The sequence below is a fragment of the Cherax quadricarinatus genome, chromosome 47 (assembly GCF_038502225.1).
Source record: "Cherax quadricarinatus isolate ZL_2023a chromosome 47, ASM3850222v1, whole genome shotgun sequence".
NCBI lineage: Eukaryota > Metazoa > Arthropoda > Malacostraca > Decapoda > Parastacidae > Cherax > Cherax quadricarinatus.
Window position 1 is genome coordinate 1,193,703 of NC_091338.1, and position 26,288 is coordinate 1,219,990.

The window sequence follows — 26,288 nt, forward strand, 5'->3', positions numbered from 1 at the left end:
CCGCATACTCTAATATGGGCCTAACGTACACGGTGTACAGGGTCCTGAACAATTCCTTATTAAGATGTCGGAATGCTGTTCTGAGGTTTGCCAGGCGCCCATATGCTGCGGCAGTTATTTGGTTGATGTGCGCTTCAGGAGATGTGCCTGGTGTTATACTCACCCCAAGATCTTTTTCCTTGAGTGATGTTTGTAGTCTCTGGCCCCCTAGACTGTACTCCGTCTGCAGTCTTCTTTGCCCTTCCCCAATCCTCATGACTTTGCACTTGGTGGGATTGAACTCCAGGAGCCAGTTGCTGGACCAGGTCTGCAGCCTGTCCAGATCCCTTTGTAGTTCTGCCTGGTCTTCGATCGAATGAACTCTTCTCATCAACTTCACATCATCTGCAAACAGTGACACCTCGGAGTTTATTCCTTCCGTTATGTCGTTCACAAATACCAGAAACAGCACTGGTCCTAGGACTGACCCCTGTGGGACCCCGCTGGTCACAGGTGCCCACACTGACACCTCACCACGTACCATTACTCGCTGCTGTCTTCCTGACAAGTATTCCCTGATCCATTGCAGTGCCTTCCCTGTTATCCCTGCTTGGTCCTCCAGGTTTTGCACTAATCTCTTGTGTGGTACTGTGTCAAAAGCCTTCTTGCAGTCCAAGAAAATGCAATCCACCCACCCCTCTCTCTCTTGTCTTACTGCTGTCACCATGTCATAGAACTCCAGTAGGTTTGTGACACAGCATTTCCTGTCCCTGAAACCATGTTGGCTGCTGTTGATGAGATCGTTCCTTTCTAGGTGTTCCACCACTCTTCTCCTGATAATCTTCTCCATGATTTTGCATACTATACATGTCAGTGACACTGGTCTGTAGTTTAATGCTTCATGTCTGTCTCCTTTTTTAAAGATTGGGACTACATTTGCTGTCTTCCATGCCTCAGGCAATCTCCCTGTTTCGATAGATGTATTGAATATTGTTGTTAGGGGTACACATAGCGCCTCTGCTCCCTCTCTCAATACCCATGGGGAGATGTTATCTGGCCCCATTGCCTTTGAGGTATCTAGCTGTGTGTGTGTGTGTGTGTGTGTGTGGTGTGTGTGTGTGGTGTGTGTGTGTGGTGTGTGTGTGTGGTGTGTGTGTGTGGTGTGTGTGTGGTGTGTGTGTGTGTGTGGTGTGTGTGTGTGTGGTGTGTGTGTGTGGTGTGTGTGTGTGGTGTGTGTGTGTGGTGTGTGTGTGTGGTGTGTGTGTGTGGTGTGTGTGTGTGGTGTGTGTGTGTGGTGTGTGTGTGTGGTGTGTGTGTGTGGTGTGTGTGTGTGGTGTGTGTGTGTGGTGTGTGTGTGTGGTGTGTGTGTGTGGTGTGTGTGTGTGGTGTGTGTGTGGTGTGTGTGGTGTGTGTGTGTGTGTGTGTGTGTGTGTGTGTGTGTGTGTGTGTGTGTGTGTGTGTGTGTGTGTGTGTGTGTAATTAAATAATTAAAGTTATATATATATGTATATCTTAATTGTTAATTTATATATACACACAATGTATGAAACTGGTTAATTCAGTCAATTTGTGTTTTTTTGATAAATTTCTTTATTTCATAAAGAAACCAGATTTAAGGCTTCATATAAAATATGAAAATATGAATATTTATGGTGAGAGCTAATTCTATAGAAAGGCCATGAATTATTTATTCTCTTTTTTTCTTTTCAAAAGTTAACCACAACTCTTCTCAATCGATTAAGAGCATAACAATTAAATCCTTTGCTGAGCATACTCGTGCTATTATTTAATACTGGTGTTTACCACAAAGTCGTACATTCCTGTATAAAAGTATGGCTCACTTCACTGTTTTTGACTTTTGATTGTATTGCTTTTCTTTCGTCAAAATTTATTTAATGCTGTCAAAATTGGCATACTCTATTAACAAATTATACTGTTTAGTATATTTTAAGTAACTTGAATCCCTACCCTGAACACATTTTATACTTAAAATTCAGTGTTTAGATCATGTACATCTTTTTGCTTATAGTGGAACTAGTACTTATATGTAATTTATTTTAAGTCTAAACATCATAATTTACTTGAATATGCTAAAGACAGTTTTCCCAGGCATTAATAGTCATGGCAAGTATTCATGCTGTATTAAAAATTATTCCACGTGCAAGTCGCAGTTCCTGAACAGCACTAGTTCTGAAAGGCATATCAGTTTTTTTTTCTGATAAATTAGAATTCTTTATATCTGGATTTGATACTGAAATTTAAATTTTAAGTATAATATATTCTTTATTATAATAAAAAGTACTGTTGCTCTTGTAAAATAACATGCAGGGAATCTTTTATCAAGGTCTCTTTTATTGAATCTTCCTTTATCTTGGTCAATAAAGCTAATGCAAGTACTTCCTAACCATATACTTAATATCAAAACTGGCAGTTTGCTTTTCTCGTTCACCCTTTCTCTTTGAAGTACCATATTGCTGAGACTTAGCTGAGCAACTGTGTGGACTAGGACATCTTTTAACTTGTCCATCTTAAATGCTAAAATCTATTTGTAAAATCTGTGTATCCACTGATATTACTAGATTAACATATTATAAAAGCTACTTATCTTCCTTAATACCCAACAAATTTTTGATGGTCTGCTGGGCTTTAGCAAGAGGTGCTTGTGTAGTAGGTTGCTCCTTAAGGGCTGAATGAGGTAGGTTGAGGGCCAGAGGATCACGTAGCCTTTGCAAATCACTCTGTAATTCGGCCAATCGATTCTTGAGGAGGTTGTACTTTTCAACATTCATTCCCAGCTTCTTGGCTTTCTTGTGAAAACAGAGGAGGAATTGTCGGTCTCGTACCTCCGGCAAAACAAAGTCCTGTAAAATTCAAAGACTGTCATACTAGAAATATGAAAGTATTACTGTAATAACAGGTAGTAGGTTGGTAGACAGCAACTGCCCATGGAGGTAATACCATCCTGCCAAGTGAGTGTAAAACAAAAGCCTGTAATTGTTTTACATGATGGTAGGGTTGCTGGTGTTGTTTCTCTGTCTCATAAACGTGCAAGATTTCAGTCACATCTTGCTACTTCTACTTGCACTTAGGTTACACTACACATACAAACCAATATATATGCACCCCTCTGGGTTTTCTTCTATTTTCTTACTAGTTCTTGTTCTTGTTTATTTCCTCTTATCTCCATGAGAAAGTGAAATGGAATTCTTCCTCCATAAGCCATGTGTGTCATAAGAGGCAACTAAAATGCTGGGAGCAAGGGGCTAGCAACCCCTTCTCCTGTATAAATTACTAAATTTAAAAAGAGAAACTTTTGTTTTTATTTTTGCCTTGGTGGGATACGGCCGATTTGTTGAAAGAAAGGAAAGATTACTGTAATACATTTTTCTGCAAATTATAGTTTAATACATATGTAACTTCATCTATGTTTTTCTTCATAGCAACATAAAGAAAGCAGATGAGGAACAAAGCCAATATAATATTGCCAATACATGTATATAAATACATTGTGTATTTTTATACGTATACTCTTCTAAACTGCTGTATTTTGGGCACCTCTGCAAAAACAGTGATTATGTGTGAGTGAGGTGAAAGTGTTGAATGATGATGAAAGTATTTTCTTTTTGGGGATTTTTTTCTTTCTTATTGGGTCACCCTGCCTCGGTGGGAGATGGCCGACTTGTTGAAAAAAAAAAAATGAATATAAATTAATGGATTACATAAATTTGTTGAACTGTTTTATTAAATCAGTAATTCTCAAATCGTGTCCAAGGTTATGAGTGAATAAACCTTAAATGACTGGTGGGTTATTGGGCAAATTTAACTGAAACAATCTATATTGGAAAGATGTTCTAGTGATGAAGTTACAGAACATGCAATAGCCGAGTCATTTCACTTTGCATGATAATTCGTTGTAAACGTTAAGACAACTTACAAAACAACCCAGACTTCAGATGGAAAACTTCAGATATTTCAATCCATTCTGGACTATCATTAAGTCAAAACCAAGTGAGAAAATGGGAAAAAAAAAATGAACAGGTAAGGTAAAAAAGTTGAGTAGAAAGTTATGAGAAACATCAGGTGAGCAGCAACAGTTAAGCTATTTCAAAAAACAAATTACTGTATCTAAGTGTTTACAACTCCCTTCCTGAAGTATGGAAAGTCCCCTTATCTGCCAATCAATTCAGAGCTAGTGTTAAAAAGCACCTCATCTCCTTAACATAACCGAGACAGCAATACACTATGTCAAGCAAAACCAGCTCATCCAATTCTGTCCCTTTTCTTCTTCCAGCTTCCTTCAACTCCCTTACATAATTGGTAACACATCTTATCCCACTGTATTTCTACTGTAAGTAACTTTATGTATCTTCACCATCTTTATTAAATTACTCCACAAAACTGAAGATTACTTAATCAGTTTGAAATATGTAATTCTTTTGTAAGTGTTCATTTGTCATTAGCTACCTTTCTTATCATACTTATGATTGTAGTTAACTGCCTTAGAAGTCCCTATTTAATAGTTTATATCTATTTTTTTTGTAACACTAAAGTCTTATGATTAATTTGCCTTAATGCCTTGCATAATTAGTGGCTTTCTTTTGGGATGTGGTGGAATGGCAGATTTGCAGCAAGAAAGTACAGCCAACAAATCTGCGACAACTGGTCTAGAGATCCTGGTCTATGTCAACATAGACCAGGATCTCTAAGGAATGTTTCCATATTACAAAGAATTCAGGCTGTCCTGCATGCAAAGCGAAGTCCTACCAGGTACAGGAGGACCCCACTTTATAGTACGTTGCTTTATATGTTTCATTAATACAGTGATTTTCACTTATACCCAGTCTTCATTTATTCAGACTTCCTACAATAAATACATTCACCACTCACTATAAGCTAAAGACAAAAATATTTTAAGGCAAATAATGTATGCACCATATCTGTATTTTTTAGGCCTAGCTTTATTGCTCACTTAATATATTATAGTGTACACATGTTATCAGGCTTTTATATGCATTTGAAAGTGAAAAGGCTTTGATTCACTTTACAGTGATTTTTTGGGCCCTACTGTCTTAGTGAGAAACAGCTAAAATATTAACAAAATATATTTTTTTTATTTATTTATTATCACACTGGCCGATTCCCACCAAGGCAGGGTGGCCCGAAAAAGAAAAACTTTCACCATCATTCACTCCATCACTGTCTTGCCAGAAGGGTGCTTTACACTACAGTTTTTAAACTGCAACATTAACACCCCTCCTTCAGAGTGCAGGCACTGTACTTCCCATCTCCAGGACTCAAGTCCGGCCTGCCGGTTTCCCTGAACCCCTTCATAAATGTTACTTTGCTCACACTCCAACAGCACGTCAAGTATTAAAAACCATTTGTCTCCATTCACTCCTATCAAACACGCTCACACATGCCTGCTGGAAGTCCAAGCCCCTCGCACACAAAACCTCCTTTACCCCCTTCCTCCAACCTTTTCTAGGCCGACCCCTACCCCGCCTTCCTTCCACTACAGACTGATACACTCTTGAAGTCACTGTTTCGCTCCATTCTCTCTACATGTCCGAACCACCTCAACAACCCTTCCTCAGCCCTCTGGACAACAGTTTTGGTAATCCCGCACCTCCTCCTAACTTCCAAACTACGAATTCTCTGCATTATAGTTCATTACCTTGTACCTAGTTCAGCCATCAAAACTTTGGAGCCCGGTCCCTGGACCCATTGTGTACCTCTGTAATCTGTAAATACCTTTGTAACTTGTCATGATTGTGACTAGACCTACCTGGAGTTCATTACCTTTGTAAATTGTGAGTTCATTACCTTTGTAAATTGTGAATTCATTACCTCTGTAACTTGCTCAGCTATCAAAACTTTGAGGCCCAGTCCCTGGACCCATTATGTACCTCTGTAATCTTTTGACTACCTCCCACAGGATGGGTATGGGGTGCATAATAAACACATTAAACTAACTGCATTATATTCACACCACACATTGCCCTCAGACATGACATGTCCACTGCCTCCAGCCTTCTCCTCGCTGCAACATTCATCACCCATGCTTCACACCCATATAAGAGCGTTGGTAAAACTATACTCTCATACATTCCCCTCTTTGCCTACAAGGGCAAAGTTCTTTGTCTCCACAGACTCCAAAGTGCACCACTCACCCGTTTCCCCTCATCAATTCTATGATTCACCTCATCTTTCATAGACCCATCCGCTGACACGTCTACTCCCAAATATCTGAATACATTTACCTCCTCCATACTCTCTCCCTCCAATCTGATATCCAATCTTTCATCACCTAATCTTTTTGTCATCCTCATAACCTTACTCTTTCCTGCATTCACTTTTAATTTTCTTCTTTCGCACACCCTATCAAATTCATCCACCAATCTCTGCAACTTCTCTTCAGAATCTCCCAAGAGCACAGTGTCATCAGCAAAGAGCAACTGTGACAACTCCCACTTTGTGTGTGATTCTTTATCTTTTAACTCCATGCCTCTTGCCAAGACCCTCGCATTTACTTCTCTTACAACCCCATCAATAAATATATTACACAACCACGGTGACATCACACATCCTTGTCTAAGGCCTACTTTTACTGGGAAATAATTTCCCTCTTTCCTACATACTCTAACTTGAGCCTCACTATCCTCGTAAAAACTCTTCACTGCTTTCAGTAACCTACCTCCTACACCAGACACCTGCAACATCTGCCACATTGCCCCCCTATCCACCCTGTCATACGCCTTTTCCAAATCCATAAATGCCACAAAGACCTCTTTAGCCTTATCTAAATACTGTTCACTTATGTGTTTCACTGTAAACACCTGGTCCACACACCCCCTACCTTTCCTAAAGCCTCCTTGTTCATCTGCTATCCTATTCTCCGTCTTACTCTTAATTCTTTCAATAATAACTCTACCATACACTTTACCAGGTATACTCAACAGACTTATCCCCCTATAATTTTTGAACTCTCTTTTGTCCCCTTTGCCTTTATACAAAGGAACTATGCATGCTCTCTGCCAATCCCTAGGTACCTTACCCTCTTCCACACATTTATTAAATAATTGCACCAACCACTCCAAAACTATATCCCCACCTGCTTTTAACATTTCTATCTTTATCCCATCAATCCCGGCTGCCTTACCCCTTTCATTTTACCTACTGCCTCACGAACTTCCCCCACACTCACAACTGGCTCTTCCTCACTCCTACAAGATGTTATTCCTCCTTGCCCTATACACGAAATCACAGCTTCCCTATCTTCATCAACAATTAACAATTCCTCAAAATATTCCCTCCATCTTCCCAATACCTCTAACTCTCCATTTAATAACTCTCCTCTCCTATTTTTAACTGACAAATCCATTTGTTCTCTAGGCTTCCTTAACTTGTTAATCTCACTCTATTAACCCTTAGACTGTTTTCAACGTATAAATACGTCTTACGAGCCAATGTTTCTGACGTATATATACTCAATAATTCTAGCGGCTTCAAATCAAGCGGGAGAAAGCTGGTAGGCCCACATGTGAGAGAATGGGTCTGTGTGGTCAGTGTGCACCACATAAAAAAAATCCTGCAGCACACATTGCGTAATGAGAAAAAAACAACTCTGATCGTTTTTTTGGAATAAAACACCGACTTTGAGGTGTATTTTCGTATAGTATTTATCGTTGTATTCGCGTTTTCATGGTCTTAGGTGATAAAATGGAAAACATATTACAGAAATAGAGATGATTTTCATTACTTTGACAATGAAAACGACCTTGAAACTGAGCTCAAAGTAACGGAAATGTTCGATTTTTACCAATGTTCAGGAGTAAATAAATCACACCACACGTCCAATACACGTCAACTGGGGAGTCTAATATTCTTTCACTAGTGCACTGATATTATTTATACCATTTTTACAATAATGCAGTAGTCTGCATAACAGTAAATTTTGTAATTTTTTTGTATGAATAAAAAATCAAAATAGAATGCAATAATAATATAAGAGGGGCCTAGAGATGTGACTAATGAACAGAGCATATGTTATTTTAGTGCCACGAATGTCTACCTTGTTTATTCTGGACCCTATTTTGAAATTGGCATCCTTTTTAGTTTGCGTGAAATTGGCCAAATTGCCAATTTCTGACCACCATATTGGGTAGTCCAAATTCGTAAATGGGAGGTTTCTTGTACTCAGCTGATAGATAAAATGGAGTTCAAAAGAAATAGTTATGAGTTTGGTCAACTGAAACAATGGAATTGGCTGAAAATAGGGCTCAAAGTCGGCGAAATCGCCGATACGCATATGTCGCCGAGACCGCTAACTTTGCGGGAGCATAATTCCACGAGTTTTCGACCAAATTTCGAACTTTTGGTGTCATTACCATCGGGAAAAGATTCTCTATCATTTCATAAGAAAAAATAATTTTTTTTTTTTCAAAAATTGAGTGACATAGAATGACAGTTTCAGAGAGGGGCCTGAAACAGTCAAAGGGTTAATGTTCACATCTATTAATGTTCAAATATTGCACATTCCAATATGTACACATATACAAAATTGAAATAAAACTTGTAATCTCACCTGTTTTGTGACAACATAATAGGCATATGCTCCTATAGCTGTACCATAAGTAACAAAATATGTGACAGGCTCCATAATATCCCAGGAATATTCCCACCATGTCAGTCTTGCAAGAAATCCAAACTGGAGTGCCATATACCCCAATCCAGCCCAAGCAAGAACAGTTGTTCGTCTCTCAGCAGCTGCAACCAAGGAATCCCGTTGCTGTGGAATAAATTTTAAATTTAAGGTTATGAATACATACAGTTTCACCTCTTAAACAGTACATATAACAAGTACAATATTTTTTCATATTACAGAAAGCTCTATTAAAACTAGCAGGTTCAGGACTGCGAGTTTATATACATACGTATGTTTTTTTTTTTTCCCAACAAGTCAGCCGTCTCCCACCGAGGCAGGGTGGCCCAAAAAGAAAAACAAATGTTTCTCTTTTTAAATTTAGCAATTTATACAGAAGGGGTTACTAGGACCTTGCTCCTGGCATTTTAGTCGCCTCTTACAACACACATGGCTTACGAAGGAAGAACTCTGTTCCACTTCCCCACGGAGATAAGAGGAAATAAACAAGAACTAGAAAGAAAATAGAACAAAACCCAGAGGGGTGTGTACATATACGCTTGTACATGTACGTATAGTGTGACCTATGTGTAAGTAGAAGTAGCAAGACGTACCTGAAATCTTGCACGTTTATGAGACAAAGAAAGACACCAGCAATCCTACCATCATGTAAAACAATTACAGGTTTCCATTTTACACTCACTTGTAATTGTTTTACATGATGGTAGGATTGCTGGTGTCCTTTTTCGGTCTCATAAACATGCAAGGTCACCACACTCACACATTATCACTGCTTTTGCAGAGGTGCTCAGAATACAACAGCTTAGAAGCATATACGTATAAAGATACACAACATATCCCTCCAAACTGCCAATATCCCAAACCCCTCCTTTAAAGTGCAGGCATTGTACTTCCCATTTCCAGGACTCATGTCCGACTATATGAAAATAACATATATATATATAATAAATAAATAATATTATATATATATATATATATATATATATATATATATATACATATATATATATATAAATACATATATATATATATACATACATATTTACATACATACACACACACACACATACACACACACACACACACACACACACACACACACACACACACACACACACACACACACACACACACACACTAATTCTCCATTTAATAACTCTCCTATTCTATTTTTAACTGACAAATCCATTTGTTCTCTAGGCTTCCTTAACTTGTTAATCTCACTCCAAAACTTTTTCTTATTTTCAACAAAATTTGTTGATAACATCTTACCCACTCTCTCACTTGCCCTCTTTTTACATTGCTTCACCACTCTCTTAACCTCTCTCTTTTTCTCCATATACTCTTCCCTCCTTGCATCACTTCTACTTTGTAAAAACTTCTCATATGCTAACTTTTTCTCCCTTACTGCTCTCTTTACATCATCATTCCACCAATCGCTCCTCTTTCCTCCCGCACCCACTTCCCTGTAACCACAAACTTCTGCTGAACACTAACACTACATTTTTAAACCTACCCCATACCTCTTCGACCCCATTGCCTATGCTCTCATTAGCCCATCTATCCTCCAATAGCTGTTTATATCTTGCCCTAACTGCCTCCTCTTTTAGTTTATAAAACTTCACCTCTCTCTTCCCTGATGCTTCTATTCTCCTTGTACCCCATCTACCTTTTACTCTCAGTGTAGCTACAACTAAAAAGTGATCTGATATATCTGTGGCCCCTCTATAAACATGTACATCCTGAAGTCTACTCAACGGTCTTTTATCTACCAATACATAATCCAACAAACTACTGTCATTTCACTCTACATCATATCTTGTATACTTATTTATCCTCTTTTTCTTAAAATATGTATTACCTATAACTAAACCCCTTTCTATACAAAGTTCAATCAAAGGGCTCCCATTATCATTTACACCTGGCACCCCAAACTTACCTACCACACCCTCTCTAAAAGTTTCTCCTACTTTAGCATTCAGATCCCCTACCACAATTACTCTCTCACTTGGTTCAAAGGCTCCTATACATTCACTTAACATCTCCCAAAGTCTCTCTCTCTCTCTCTTCTACATTCCTCTCTTCTCCAGGTGCATACATGCTTATTATGACCCACTTTTCACATCCAACCTCTACTTTAATCCATAATTCTTGAATTTACACATTCATATTCTCTTTTCTCCTTCCATAACTGATCCTTCAACATTACTGCTACCCCTTTCTTTGCTCTACCTCTCTCAGATACTCCAGATTTAATCCCATTTATTTCCCCCCACCGAAACTCCCCTACCCCCTTCAGATTTGTTTCGCTTAGGGCCAGGACATCCAACTTCTTTTCATTCATAACATCAGCAATCATCTGTTTCTTGTCATCCGCACTACATCCACGCACATTCGAGCATCCCAGTTTTATAAAGTTTTTCTTCTTCTCTTTTTTAGTAAATGTCTACAGGAGAAGGGGTTACTAGCCCATTGCTCCCGGCATTTGGTAAATATATATATAAAAGAGAAAAAGGAAGCTTATGAGAGGTTTTTACAAAGCAGAAGTGTTATAAGAAGAGCAGAGTATATGGAGAGTAAAAGAAAGGTGAAGAGAGTGGTGAGAGAGTGCAAAAGGAAAGCAGATGATAGAGTGGGAGAGGCACTGTCAAGAAATTTTAATGAAAATAAGAAAAAATTTTGGAGTGAGTTGAACAAGTTAAGAAAGCCAAGGAAAAGTATGGATTTGTCAGTTAAAAACAGAGTAGGGGAGTTAGTAGATGGGGAGATGGAGGTATTAGGTAGATGGCGAGAATATTTCGAGGAACTTTTAAATGTTCAGGAAGAAAGAGGAGGTAATTTCATGCACTGGTCAGGGAGGTATACCATCTTTTAGGAGTGAAGAAGAGCAGAATGTAAGTGTGGGGGAGGTACGCGAGGCATTACGTAGAATGAAAGGGGGTAAAGCAGCTGGAACTGATGGGATCATGACAGAAATGTTAAAAGCAGGGGGGGATATAGTGTTGGAGTGGTTGGTACTTTTGTTTAATAAATGTATGAAAGAGGGGAAGGTACCTAGGGATTGGCAGAGAGCATGTATAGTCCCTTTATATAAAGGGAAAGGGGACAAAAGAGCTTGTAAAAATTATAGAGGAATAAGTTTACTGAGCATACCAGGAAAAGTGTACAGTAGGGTTATAATTGAAAGAATTAGAGGTAAGACAGAATGTATGATTGTGGATGAGCAAGGTGGTTTCAGAGTGGGTAGGGGATGTGTAGATCAAGTGTTTACATTGAAGCATATATGTGAACAGTATTTAGATAAAGGTAGGGAAGTTTTTATTGCATTTATGGATTTAGAAAAGGCATATGATAAGAGTGGATAGGGGAGCAATGTGGCAGATGTTGCAAGTATATGGAATAGGTGGTAAGTTATTAAATGCTGTAAAGAGTTTTTATGAGGATAGTGAGGCTCAGGTTAGGGTGTGTAGAAGAGAGGGAGACTACTTCCCGGTAAAAGTAGGTCTTAGACAGGGATGTGTAATGTCACCATGGTTGTTTAATATATTTATAGATGGGGTTGTAAAGGAAGTAAATGCTAGGGTGTTTGGGAGAGGGGTGGGATTAAATTTTGGGGAATCAAATTCAAAATGGGAATTGACACAATTACTTTTTGCTGATGATACTGTGCTTATGGGAGATTCTAAAGAAATATTGCAAAGGTTAGTGGATGAGTTTGGGAATGTGTGTAAAGGTAGAAAGTTGAAAGTGAACATAGAAAAGAGTAAGGTGATGAGGGTATCAAATGATTTAGATAAAGAAAAATTGGATATCAAATTGAGGAGGAGGAGTATGGAAGAAGTGAATGTTTTCAGATACTTGGGAGTTAACATGTCGGCGGATGGATTTATGAAGGATGAAGTTAATCATAGAATTGATGAGGGAAAAAAGGTGAGTGGTGCGTTGAGGTATATGTGGAGTCAAAAAACGTTATCTATGGAGGCAAAGAAGGGAATGTATGAAAGTATAGTAGTACCAACACTCTTATATGGGTGTGAAGCTTGGGTGGTAAATGCAGCAGCGAGGAGACGGTTGGAGGCAGTGGAGATGTCCTGTTTAAGGGCAATGTGTGGTGTAAATATTATGCAGAAAATTTGGAGTGTGGAAATTAGGAAAAGGTGTGGAGTTAATAAAAGTATTAGTCAGAGGGCAGAAGAGGGGTTGTTGAGGTGGTTCGGTCATTTAGAGAGAATGGATCAAAGTAGAATGACATGGAAAGCATATAAATCTATAGGGGAAGGAAGGCGGGGTAGGGGTCGTCCTCGAAAGGGTTGGAGAGAGGGGGTAAAGATTTTGTGGGCAAGGGGCTTGGACTTCCAGCAAGCGTGCGTGAGCGTGTTAGATAGGAGTGAATGGAGACGAATGGTACTTGGGACCTGACGATCTGTTGGAGTGTGAGCAGGGTAATATTTAGTGAAGGGATTCAGGGAAACCGGTTGTTTTCATATAGTCGGACTTGAGTCCTGGAAATGGGAAGTACAATGCCTGCACTTTAAAGGAGGGGTTTGGGATATTGGCAGTTTGGAGGGATATGTTGTGTATCTTTATATGTGTATGCTTCTAAACTGTTGTATTCTGAGCACCTCTGCAAAAACAGTGATAATGTGTGAGTGTGGTGAAAGTGTTGAATGATGATGAAAGTATTTTCTTTTTGGGGATTTTCTTTCTTTTTTGGGTCACCCTGCCTCGGTGGGAGACGGCCGACTTGTTGGAGAAAAAAAAAAAAAATATACAGGTCTCCCTCAACATTCACGTTTTCAACTTTCACGGGCTTCACACATTCGTGAATTCCCAACCGCCAAATTCCCAGCCGCCAAATCATATTTAAGTTTCCCGCCACCTGCGAGTCCCTACTACCCTCCCTCCGACCCCCGCAACTGGCAGCCAGCCCTCCCACCACTCAGTGTGGCGAGTGTTTTGTTTGTTCATTATTTGCTATTAAACTACAGTATAAATAATGTAAACCCATTCATGACTGCATATTGGAATGGCTATTCGGACAGGTATTAGACGGTGACATCATGTGTTTACTCTTGAACACTGCAAAGAATTAAACATTTCTGCTACAGCTAATAATAACAATAGTAATAATAATAATAATAATATAATAATAATATAATAATAATAATAATATAATAATAATAATAATATAATAATAATATAATAATATAATATAATAATATAATATAATAATATTATAATAATAATATTATAATAATATTTTAATAATATTATAATAATATTTTAATATTATAATAATATTTTAATAATATAATAATAATATAATAATAATATAATAATAATATTATAATAATAATATTATAATAATAATATTATAATAATAATATTATAATAATAATATAATAATATAATAATAATATAATATAATAATAATATAATAATATTATAATAATATAATAATATAATAATAATATAATATAATAATAATATAATAATATAATAATAATATATTATAATAATAATAATAATAATAATAATAATAATAATAAATGCGATATAATTGAAGAAGGAAATTGTACAAAAATACGAGGGAGTGGTTGACACATCGTCAGTGTGACTTTGTTTATGCTGGAGTGAACATTAGTCTCCCTGCTCTTCCAAACATTTCACAATAACTCACTGTGTTTGGTGCTTGTAGATAGAGTGTGACTGGAGTGGTAGAGGCAGTGATTGAGGCAATGGTATTTAATAACATGCATGTTAATAATAATACATGTTATTAATAATATGTACTATTATTATTTATAAAATATGTTATTAAATACATACATGTTAATAATAATACATGTTATTAATAATAACATGTACTATTATTATTTATAACATATATGTTATTAAATACCACTGCCTCAACCGCTGAATTAATGTGAAATGTTTGGAAGAGCAGGTAGACTAATGTTCACTCCAGCATAAACAAAGTCACACTGACGATGTGTCAACCACTCCCTCGTATTTTTGTACAATTTCCTTCTTCAATTATATCGCATTTATTATTATTATTATTATTATTATTATTATTATTATTACTATTGTTATTATTAGCAATAGCAGAAATGTTCGATTCTTTGCAGTGTTCAAGAGTAAACACATGATGTCACCGTCTAATACCTGTCCGAATAGCCATTCCAATATGCAGTCATGAATGGGTTTACATTATTTATTCTGTAGTTTAATAGCAAATAATGAACGAACAAAACACTCACCACACAGTGGTTGGAGGGCTGGCTGCCAGTTGCGGGGGTCGGAGGGAGGGTAGTAGGGACTCGCAGTGGTGGAGGCAGTGGTATTTAATAACATACATGTTATTAACATACATGTTATTAAATAACATACGTTATTAAAGCATAACATGTACAGTGGACCCCCGGTTAACGATATTTTTTCACTCCAGAAGTATGTTCAGGTGCCAGAACTGACCGAATTTGTTCCCATAAGGAATATTGTGAAGTAGATTAGTCCATTTCAGACCCCCAAACATACACGTACAAACGCACTTACATAAATACACTTAAACTGGTCGCATTCGGAGGTGATCGTTATGCGGGGGTCCACTGTACATATTTAGTACAATTTACGACGTTTTCATGTATTTTATGATTATTCATGGTTCAACAAGTTAAGGAAGCAGTATTGTAATATATTTCCCTACAATATATTGGGGCACCAAACATTCACAGTTTTTTAACATTCGCAAGGCTCTTGATCCCCTAACCCTCGCGAATGTTGAGGGAGACCTGTATATATAATATATATATATATATATATATGTGTGTGTGTGTGTGTATGTGTGTATAATATATATGTGTATATATATATATATATATATATATATATATATATATATATATATATATATATATATATATATATATATATATATATATATATATATATATATATATATATATATATATATATATATATATATATATATATGTGTGTGTGTGTATATATATACATACACTATATATTATAATAATGAATTAAAAAGTGCATAATATAAATTTTAAACACTGTACACAAACTTATTTTACCTTTTCTAGTGGTGCCAATTTTGACTTCAAATCTTCAATCTGTGCCAGAATGTCCCTCTCCTTCATCACTTGGTGTTGGTCCACATTAAGAGCCATATAGAGTTTATTCACCAACTGGCGGACATCTCCCATATCACTTAGCTCTTCCTGTGTTGTTTAATAATGTTTAGGTAAAGTTTCCAAATATATTATACTGACAGTTTAATAAAATTTTGAAACAAGTTTATGTCTTTGCAAAATAATAGAACCTGAATACAATTCATAAACACTAACCCCTTCACTGTTAAGGCTCTCAAAATTAAAATCCTGTCAGTGTCACAATTTTTCTAAAATGTAAACTATAAATATTTTATCTTCTGAACTGATAATCTTTCTTTTTCAAAGGCATTTACCCCAAACATGTCAAATTTTATGTAAAACTTACAGAAGCTCTCTGCAACTATTTCACTCACTTTGAGGCCTATTTTAGGTTAGTTCCTTTCTCCAACAGACCCAATTCCTTACTGTTCCATTCTATCAACTGAGCACAGAAAACTGCCTTCATAATTTAGCCAATTTTACACATAATTCAGCAAATTCTAATTTAAAAGCAGTTCAAAATAAACATGAAGCATTCCACCCACTAAAGCAACCTTCCCTCTGCACATTATGTACCTCTGTAATCTTTTGACTACTACCCATAGGATGGGTATGGGGGGCATAATAAACATATTAAACTAAACCTCTGCACATTAATTATACCCTCAGGCCCTTCTATGTAACAGTTGCTCTCACTATTTTGAAATCATGCAAAAAGATAATCAAAATTTTATTCTATTTCTCAGCTAATAAAATACAACCAGAATGATTGGTCATGGTTTAGGTCCTCCTAATAATTAAAACAGACCTAGTAAAAGCCCATAAAACAGACTGAGAAGGGGTGGGTCAGGAAGGACTAGAATGGCCCCTACCCTTTCTCAGGGGAGGGAAAAAAAAAAAAAAAAAAAATCTCCTAGTTTAAATCTTACTGTAGGCCACTTTTGCTCTGAAACCTACTGAAGCATCTCTAGTTCTGTAGTGGGTTTTCCAAGAAAACACCCCCCCCCCCCCCAAAAAAAGGTCGCTATTTTAATCCAAACACATTAGAGGTTTGCTGTTCCCATCATTCACTGTGTGGGGGTAGGATTATTTTTATACCGTGCACGCTCATCACTCAGACCCATTATCTCATGTCTAGGTCAAATTTTACTGCTCACAGCATATACGAGGGCATTACGATTAAGATGTAGAGCTACATAAATGACACTTGCCTCAATGACAAATCCACAAGAGAGACAGTGAAAGGGTTAAGCAGGGGGAAAAAAACTTTATTTTACAATATTTTACCCGCAGTGAGGCTTTATAAAGAAGCCTCAGTGTTGTAAAATAAAGGTTATTTCCCCACTTTAAAGTGCCTTTGAATTATTATTTCTCAACTCGTGCCACTTTCTAATACAGGCAGGCCCAGCTCTGCAGCATTTCACTAATGCAGTGGTTTTCATTTATATACCTATTTTTCAATATTCAGACTTCCTACAATATACTCACTATTCATTATAAGGATGAAAATATTTTAGGGTAAATAATGTGTACATTTTTAAGGCCTAGCTCTATTGCTAGGCCTAACATGTTTACACTATATGATAGTGTAAACATATTTTTAGGCTTTTATATGCATATGAAAGTGAAAAAAGGCTATGTTTGACTTTACAGTGATTTTCACTTTACAGCAGTAGCCCAGAACCTAACTTGCTGTGTAAGCAGGGCCTGCCTGTAATCATGAAATACTGTAATGCTTTAAAATTGGAGAGAAGTATCAAAACAACTAGTATAATCTGACAAGAAATAAAATAAAATCTTTAACAGAAGTGGATACTGTTTAAATCAAAATTTGGAAAGAGACTTCCTGCTACTTTTTTCATAACACCAAATATATATACTGCAGTATGATAAAATAATTTTAATTAAAATGTTAAGTATTATACTATATCATGTATATATCAGTTATTATTAAAAAAAATTTTTTTGAAAAAATCATTTAGGGAGATTATTTGAAATGTATAACAGAAAACTGTATTAAAGATGCGACTACCAGTATTTGGGTAAAATTTCAGAAAAGGGGGAAAGGAAAAAAAATCCCAAATAGCATACCACAATTAACAAAAATACATCTACAAATAAAATGTTTAAGTATGTATTTAATCATTTTACCTCAAAGATACACAAAGAAATGCACTAAAATATGAAAGTACAGTAATTTGTTTGCAGGGACTGACTTCATAACCATGGAAGAATGTAGCATGAACGTGTCTCTGCAGCCAGATGACTATTTCACAATGGAGAAATGTTTATATATATATATATATATAATATATATATATATATATATAATATATATATATATATAATATATATATATATATATATATATATATATATATAATATATATATATATATAATATATATATATATATATATATATATATATATATATATATATATATATATATATATATATATATATATATATATATATAAAATAAAAAAAAAAGCTGAGGGTAAATAAGATGCATAAAGTAAATGGAGAGACCTTCTTGCAGAGTGTAGGACTGAAATTTATCTATAATGTATTGTAGTGGGTTCCCAACATACAAACTCCTGAGTTACCAACATCTGCACTTACAAATGGGACAGTTAGGCACCTACTCAAGTTTTACTCTTCAAAGAGGGTGATTATATGCTGAAGGGCTCTTGATCTAAGGAACTGGTGCTGGCATCCCCTTCCACTGATTAAACCTTATTACCTCCCACTGAATATAATGCTGTAAAGTTAAACTCTGATTTACAGTTACAAGTGCATGTGAAACAATCATCCTTTATAGTTATTACGAATGGAGAAAAGGTGAAATAACAAAATTGCAACTTGTTCATAGTTTGGGGACCCTATACATATACAATAAAAAAAATCAGCATAATTTGATCTTCACAAATCATAGTGTAGTAGAGATCCAAGACATTTAGATCTTCAAGAGTACATATATAGTACAGTATTTACAATGACTGACAAAAGGGTATTTTTACATGGAATTATTACATCATTAAAATTTCACAATACAGTACTTGAGAACTACCCCGGAAATAGTACAGGGGTGGTGGTAGCGAGTCAAAACACAACGAAACTGCATTAGTTGAAAAGCTGAGAGATGTTAGATTCAAAGCTATGAAAATACTAAATAAAAAAAATGGGTTAAAGTATGGGATGTGGGACATTTAAATTCACAAGTGAGATCACATAGCAATACAGTATTAAAGGTATTTTAATATATGTAGAGAGATGAAGGTTATGAAGTGACATGACATCAAATACTCTACAAATTATTTGAATGGGTTAATGTTTATGACGTGGAAGAGATACAAGAGACCAAGACTCGCTACTGAATCAATCTGATGAATGAAAAGATATAGGAATTAATACAAGGTATTCAGAAAAATGTCCAAATGCCTTTACATCATGTCTCACTAAACTTAAGATGAGGAAGAATTTATAAATTTCAGCACTGTGCATTTTTCTTTTAAGCTACTATATGCTATAAGGCTTGGTATTTCCTGTATTGCCAGTAACAAACCATCCTTTAGAAAAAAATATGCAGTGATATGGTTATTAAAAATGCATCAAATTGAAACTTTAAAAATTTAAAACTCATCATAATACAAGTGTTTGGGAGAACAGATTGATCAAAGGATGCTATGACCAGACCAAGAAAAATTTACAGTACATATACAATATCTCTATTTCTGAGAGAAATCACATAAAACATCAGTAAAGTATACTGTACTTGATACAAGAAAAGAAAAAATCTACACTTATTACTCTGGTAATAAAAAAATACAATACATGTACGTACACGTTTTCATAAGGCATACACATTTTGTTAAGGATCTGATAAAAATCTAGCTAAATGTGATTTCTCAGAGCCATCAATGCAGGAATAAGAGGCCACAATATTGAACACAAAAAATAAAAGCAATGCCTAAAGGATACTGAAAAGTTCTTCACAAATTGTGACAGAATACTAGAATGGTATCCAAGAGATGGTAGTAAGAGCTACAACCACTGGAAATGTTCACAATTACATGACAAACACTGAAGACAACACCACAAGCATAGATACTCCTGTAAAGGCCAAAAGGTAAACACTAGCTCTGTCAATAAGTAGTTCACCACTGACTCAGCAGTTTACTGAACTTGTGAATAAATTTTACAAAAGTACAGACTCGTAGGTATAAACCCTTCAGGGAAGAGAGGTGTCTTTAGCTTGAAGGATTCATTATTCAACAATTTGAGCAACATGATCAAGAACTGAAGTTATATTCCCCTTCCTTGGATTAAACCTGATTGCCTCCTTTGCCTCAGGCATTGTACGACCCTTTCTGTTTGGCATTTTCCCCATAAATATAAGAGGAACAGTCCCACAACCAACTGAACCAGGGTTTTTTAACAATTTACACATTGCAACAAAGTATATACGTACATAGATGAGAGCAAAAGTGAAGCCTTACATATAAACACCAGAAGTACATCTCTGTATATACACAAAGCTTTAGCTTTGTATTACATAAGGATTAAAGGATGGTTGGTAACTGCATGTATAAAGGCCTTAAAGTGCTAAATCTAAGCCTTAAACCCAAAACAAATTAACCAAAAGCTGAGTAGGAGCAAAGTGAAAGGACATGAATGAATGATGAGTTCTCAAATGTGTGCAAATGAAAACAGTGAAAGGTAAATGCTTGCAAACACAAATTAGTTTTCAAAACTCAGGAGCCTGGAGAATAGAAGGTAATCAGGTTAGATCCATGGAAGGGAAAGGATAGCTTTAATTCCATAGATCAGTAGTCCTCAACCTGTTTGAGTAAGTGGGCTGAAACAGATTATCAAATGTGTGAGGAGGGTCACACCTTTACACAGAAAGTGAAATTAACTTAGTAACTAGCTTAAGATCAATCACAGAATGAGTGGGGGGGTTAAACCCATGACAGTGTCCTACAACCCACCCATTCTGTAATTTGTTTGTAGGTGTGGTATTACTATTTCATGAGTCAACTAACATAAGTGATATATTAAAAGCATCAAAAAAAAATAAAAAAATAGGGTACTTCCAGAAATTATTCATTTAACCCTTTGACTGTCACAAGCCCCTTTCTGAAACTGTCATTCAATGTTGCAAAATTTTTGGAAAAAGAAAAAAATTATTTTTTCTTGTGAAATGATAGAAAATATTTTCCCGATGGTAATGACACCAAAAGTACAAAATTTGGTCGAAAACTCACAGAATTACGCTCCCGCGAAGTTAGCGGTCTAGGCGACATATACGCATTGGCGGTTTCGCCGACTTTGAGCCCTGTTTTTGGCCAATTCCATTGTTCTAGTTGACCATACTCATAGCTATGTCTTTAGAACTCAGTTTTTTCTATCAGTTCAGTACAAGAAACTGCTCATTTACAGATTTGAACTACCCAATAAAGTGGTCAGAAATTGGCAATTTGGCCAATTTCACGCAAATTAAAAAAGATGCCAATTTCAAAATAGGGTCCAGAATAAAAAATGTAGACATTCTTGGCACTAAAATAACATCCTCTGTTCATTAGACACGTCTCTAGGCCCCTCTTATATTACTATTGCTTTCTATTTTGATTTTTTATTCATACAAAAAATAAAAAAATTACTGTTATGCAGATTACTGCATTATTGTAAAGCATAAATAATATCAGTGCACTAGTGAAAGAATATGACTCCCCAGTTGATGTGTATTGGATGTGTGGTGCGATTTGCTTACTCCTGAACACTGGCAAAAATCGAACATTTCCGCTACTTTGAGCTCAATTTCAAGGTCGTTTTCATCGTGAAACTAATCAAAATCATCTCTATTTCTGTAATATGTTTTCCATTTTATCACATACCATGAAAACGAGAATACAACGATAAATACTATATGAAAATACACCTCACAGTCGGCATTTTAATCCAAAAAAAACGGTCATTTTTTTTTTTCTCTTTATGCAATGCGTGCTGCAGGATTTTTTTTATGTGGTGCACACTGACCACACAGACCCATTCTCTCACATGTGGGCCTACTAGCTTTCTCTTGCTTGATTTGAAGCCGCTAGAATTTATGCATATTAATACGTCCGAAACACTGGCTCGTATGACGTATATATACGACCAAAACAGTCAAAGGGTTAATTGTAAAAATCTCTTCAAGAGAGGTGCCTTTATGCTGGTGAGGGGATCTTGATCCAAAGAATTGGATATTATCCTTGCCTTCCTTGGATCAACCCTGAATGCTTCCCATTCCCCAGGCACTATATGACCCCTATGAGTTTCCCATGGCAGACAGTGATGTGAGACACTCCCTCGACAGGGAGCCAAGGCCGGGCCACTTCTTGGAAAAGGCCTGGGCCAGGCGATTATACCGGTGAATCTACAACACAACAGAACCCTATGAGTTTTACATTTATCCCTAATTAAAATAACCTTAAATTTCCAATAATTAGTTGATTACCGTAAAAGTGTGACGACGCATGTATCATTTCACTTGTATTTTATTATACGAGATCCATATGTGAAAATAAGCTATAATCCCAATTATAACACAGTGCAATTGTATACAACAGTTTAATAATGTTCAATCACATATGAATTAATATTATGAATAGATAAATATAGCACACTTAAAGCTTTTTTATTTAAGTAATCTTAATATATTTTGGACTGCAATTTAGTAGAGCATAAACATTGAATTCCATATATGACAGTCTTAAAAGCTTGTGTAATGTTCATCAGTAAATCCTAACTAAAGTTTTGACATATAATTTTCATTCTTGAAAAAATTTGTTCACCAATGCATGTACAGCCAAAGGCTGTGAACATACCTACTGCAACCTTCTTTAGATTTACAAATGTGTCAGGTAGATTTGCATAAGGCTTTAATGTATGCTTCTCAAGCAAATGAGAGTTTATTGGGTTGCAAATCAATGGATGCCATCTGAAATATTTCACAAGAGTCATCTGGCAAAACTTTATGGATTATGAAACTTGCTCATCTCCTGTCCTTGCTTTGGAAAATCACTAAACTGTTTCTTTAAATGACTCTGAAAGAGCTTTAATGCTTCACTGAATCTTTCCAAATGGATCTATTTATTCCTTTAATTATTGGATGAAAGTTCTTTAAAGCAGGGGAAAGTGTGAAAAATTACCATCATTGACCAACTTCAAACATATTTGTCTATCCCCTCGAAAGTTTTCACCTCAGCACTTATAATAAAGCAATTTTCCTTTACCCTGAAACTTCAAAATGAAATTATTCAAATATTGTCTTACATCAATCAAGAAAGCCAAACCTTTAATCCAGTCAGGATCAAAAAATGCTTCTGGACCTCTTTCTCAGTGAAAAAGATGTCAGTAACATCATAATGTTAATAATCATTCAAGAACCTTACCTCTCCTCATCCATCCTTTCCCTTGAAGAGAAAAAGTAAAAGCATTGCAAGAGAGAGTGTGTGACATCCTAAGAAAGTTTATGAAAGGCAATTTTGGTATGTTATTATGGATGAGAGGAAAGGTAAGCAACAACTCTTTCCAACTCAAAGTGAAATATACAAAGATACACCAAGGATATCAAACAGCAACAGACCACTGGGACCTGAATTATATTTTTCTGGAAGATTTTACGGCAAAGCAAACAATGCAAGTTGAAAATTTTAGAAAACTATTTATACAGGTCGGCCATCACTAATCCGGCAATCAGTTATCCATTTCCATCAGTAATCTGGCACTAATTTTGGCTAGCATAATTTCAAATTTCATCATTATACTGACTCAGAAATTGTGCAGATGTTTGTAAATCCACAGCAGCAAGCCAGTGGAGGAGAAAGCAGTGATGAAAATAAGGAAGATGCAGCAGTCTCTCTATTGATAGGTTAATTAAGTATATTCTAACCTAACCACTCTGTAATCTGGCAAACTCGCTAATCCGGCACACTACAGGTCCCAATGATGCCAGATTAGTGATGGCCGACCTGTACAGTTTTTAAATGTATAGTATACACTGCAAAATTACAGTATGTACCGTATTTTTAAGTACTTCTTTACCCACTCTTTACCACTATTATTTACACACACACTTACACACACTCAACTTCATTTCACTGAAATGATTTCTCAATACAGGAAGTCCTCACTTAACGTCATCAGTAAGGTCTTGGAAACTGCGACTTTAAGCAAAACGACGTACAGTGGACCCCCGAGTTTCATGATTAATCCGTTCAAGAGAGCCCGCCAAAGGTCGAAATTCACGAAACTCGAAACCATTTTCCCCATAAGAAATAATGGAAATGAAATTAATCCGTTCCAGACACCCAAAAATATTAAAATAAAATATTTTTTTTCAAATTAAATAAAGATTTACATAATGAAAACAATCAGAAATCAAGTACATGCATTTAAAATAAATAATAATAACATTACACTTACCTTTACTGAAAACTTCTGGGTAGATGGAAGATGGGAGGAGGTGATAGGAGGAAGGTGTACACTATTGTTTGGAAAGAGAATCTCCTTCCATTAGGACTTTAGGTAGCAAGTCCTTATCTGGGGTTACTTCCCTTCTTTTAATGTCACTGGGAACAACTTGAGAGTCACTGGACCCCTGGCACACAAAATATCTATCCAGAGAGGTCTTTTTCTGGTGTTTCTTTAAGATTTCCCTGAAGTGGGACACAACACTGTCATTGTACATGTTGCAGATACGGCTTGGTCAGGGTGATACTTTTCAGCAAAACTTTGCAACTCATTCCACATTCCACACATGTCCTTAATCACTGAAGAAGGCACCTCATCCACTCCCTCTTCCTCCTCCTCTGAAGCAAGTTCCTCGGCTGTGGTCTGATGCTGTTCCAGTTGAAGCTCTTGCAGTTTGTCAGTGGTTAGCTCTTCCCTGTGGTCCTCCACCAACTCTTCCACATCCCCGTCACTCACTTTATTTACCAAAGGGCTTGCACTAGCTTTCCTTGGGTCCATGATGACTTAGCAGTTGCAAGCACAAAAAACAATGGATTATTATGAAATGTATTGTATGAACCCGCGGGGGCGATGGTCACGTGTTGGAAAACAATGGCACACTGAGCGAGAATGGCGTGGGAGACTGGCTTTGTGTGCACGGTGACGGGCGGACGGGTACCGGACAGTCGCCGAAACACAAGTTTTTTCACGAAACTCGAGGCCAAATTTTTCCCAAAAAAACTTGCCAAAGGTCGAATTTCATGAAAGTCGAGGCTGCCGAAACTCGAGGGTCCACTGTATAACGAAACCAATTTAACCATAAGCTACTGGATATAAACAAGAGTTAAGTTCCCATAGCAAGGGAGAGCTGAGACGGAGGCCAGTAGTGCTGCAGACACCATCACTATGGAGTATGTCGCTCTGGGGCGACAAAGTCATATATTTACTCTATTATTGACATTTTATTATTTTAGGTAACATGTTTTTTTCAGAATTATATGAGAAACATGCTACATATTATAAAACCAAATACAGTCATAAGGGAGCAAACTGACATAAGTGAACATGGAGAGTTACACTGATGCATATCCTCCATCCAGATATTTAAAAGTCTTCCCATATTTTCCATTCCTGGCCAGGAATTGATTTCTTTTTCTCATCAACATTATAATAAAATAATGTTATGCGAGGACTTCTGTATGCTGCAGTTTATGTTTCATGTGGTAATATTTAAGCAGGTTTCTAAAACAATGCTACTACAGGTCGGCCATCACTAATCCGGCAATCAGTTGTCCGGTTCCATCAGTAATCCGGCACTAATTTTGGCTAGCATAATTTCAAATTTCCAGGGCCGCTACACCAACCTGCTGCTCTTGTTTGGTGGCACTACTTGCTGCACAAGTCATTTCAATTTCTTTTTCTTCATCTGTTATAACTTGCTCACTTTTAGCCCTAGCCATGGTTCCAACAAATAAAAGAAATGCTTCTTGTTGTGTAAAGCACATTCACAGTACATTATCCATAAAAGGTAAAGTGACTTTGAAGTCACTGTCGGTTGCTATGAGCTCCCGAGTCTCGTGATGTCAACACTAATATCAGCACTAAGGCTTATTTATCAAAATGATCTAATATGACAAACAATATAAATAACATAAAAACATGGTAAATACTCCAGAATGAATAACATTTGGCATAATACTGAGCGGTTCGACAGAGGTATGAAGTTACCACTATAGAATATGGGATAAAAGTACCATCCTCCTATCCCTGTCTTTGGGGGCTTAAATTAGAGAAAACAGTGTAGTATTAGGCTATGATCATCTCGAAAGTATGTTATTCATTTATATCTTAACATACCCCTCAAGGGAGGTTCATTGATGCTGGTGAGGGGCTCTTGATCTAGTGAATTGGATCTGTGCTCCAGTTCCCTGAATTAAGCCTGAATACCTTCCATCCCCTCCCCTTCCCCACAGGTGC

At 36.4% G+C, this 26,288-nt stretch overlaps 1 protein-coding gene across 3 annotated transcripts in view; it reads right to left on the bottom strand.

Moving 5' to 3' along the window:
• Positions 1 to 1,594: 1,594 nt before the first annotated feature.
• The window catches only part of MCU (mitochondrial calcium uniporter), a 498,142-nt gene continuing 473,448 nt past the window's right edge, over positions 1,595 to 26,288 (bottom strand). For 2 of the 3 annotated variants that reach the window (XM_053787857.2, XM_053787858.2), the window contains 3 exons: positions 15,736 to 15,882; positions 8,564 to 8,767; positions 1,620 to 2,840 (listed from right to left, as the gene is read on the bottom strand). In XM_053787857.2, coding sequence (XP_053643832.1) covers positions 2,577 to 2,840; positions 8,564 to 8,767; positions 15,736 to 15,882 — 615 coding nt within the window. In that variant the 3' untranslated portion in view covers positions 1,620 to 2,576. Of the gene's footprint in view, positions 2,841 to 8,563; positions 8,768 to 15,735; positions 15,883 to 26,288 lie in introns of all 3 variants that reach the window. The other variant, XM_053787856.2, reaches the window with a different exon arrangement.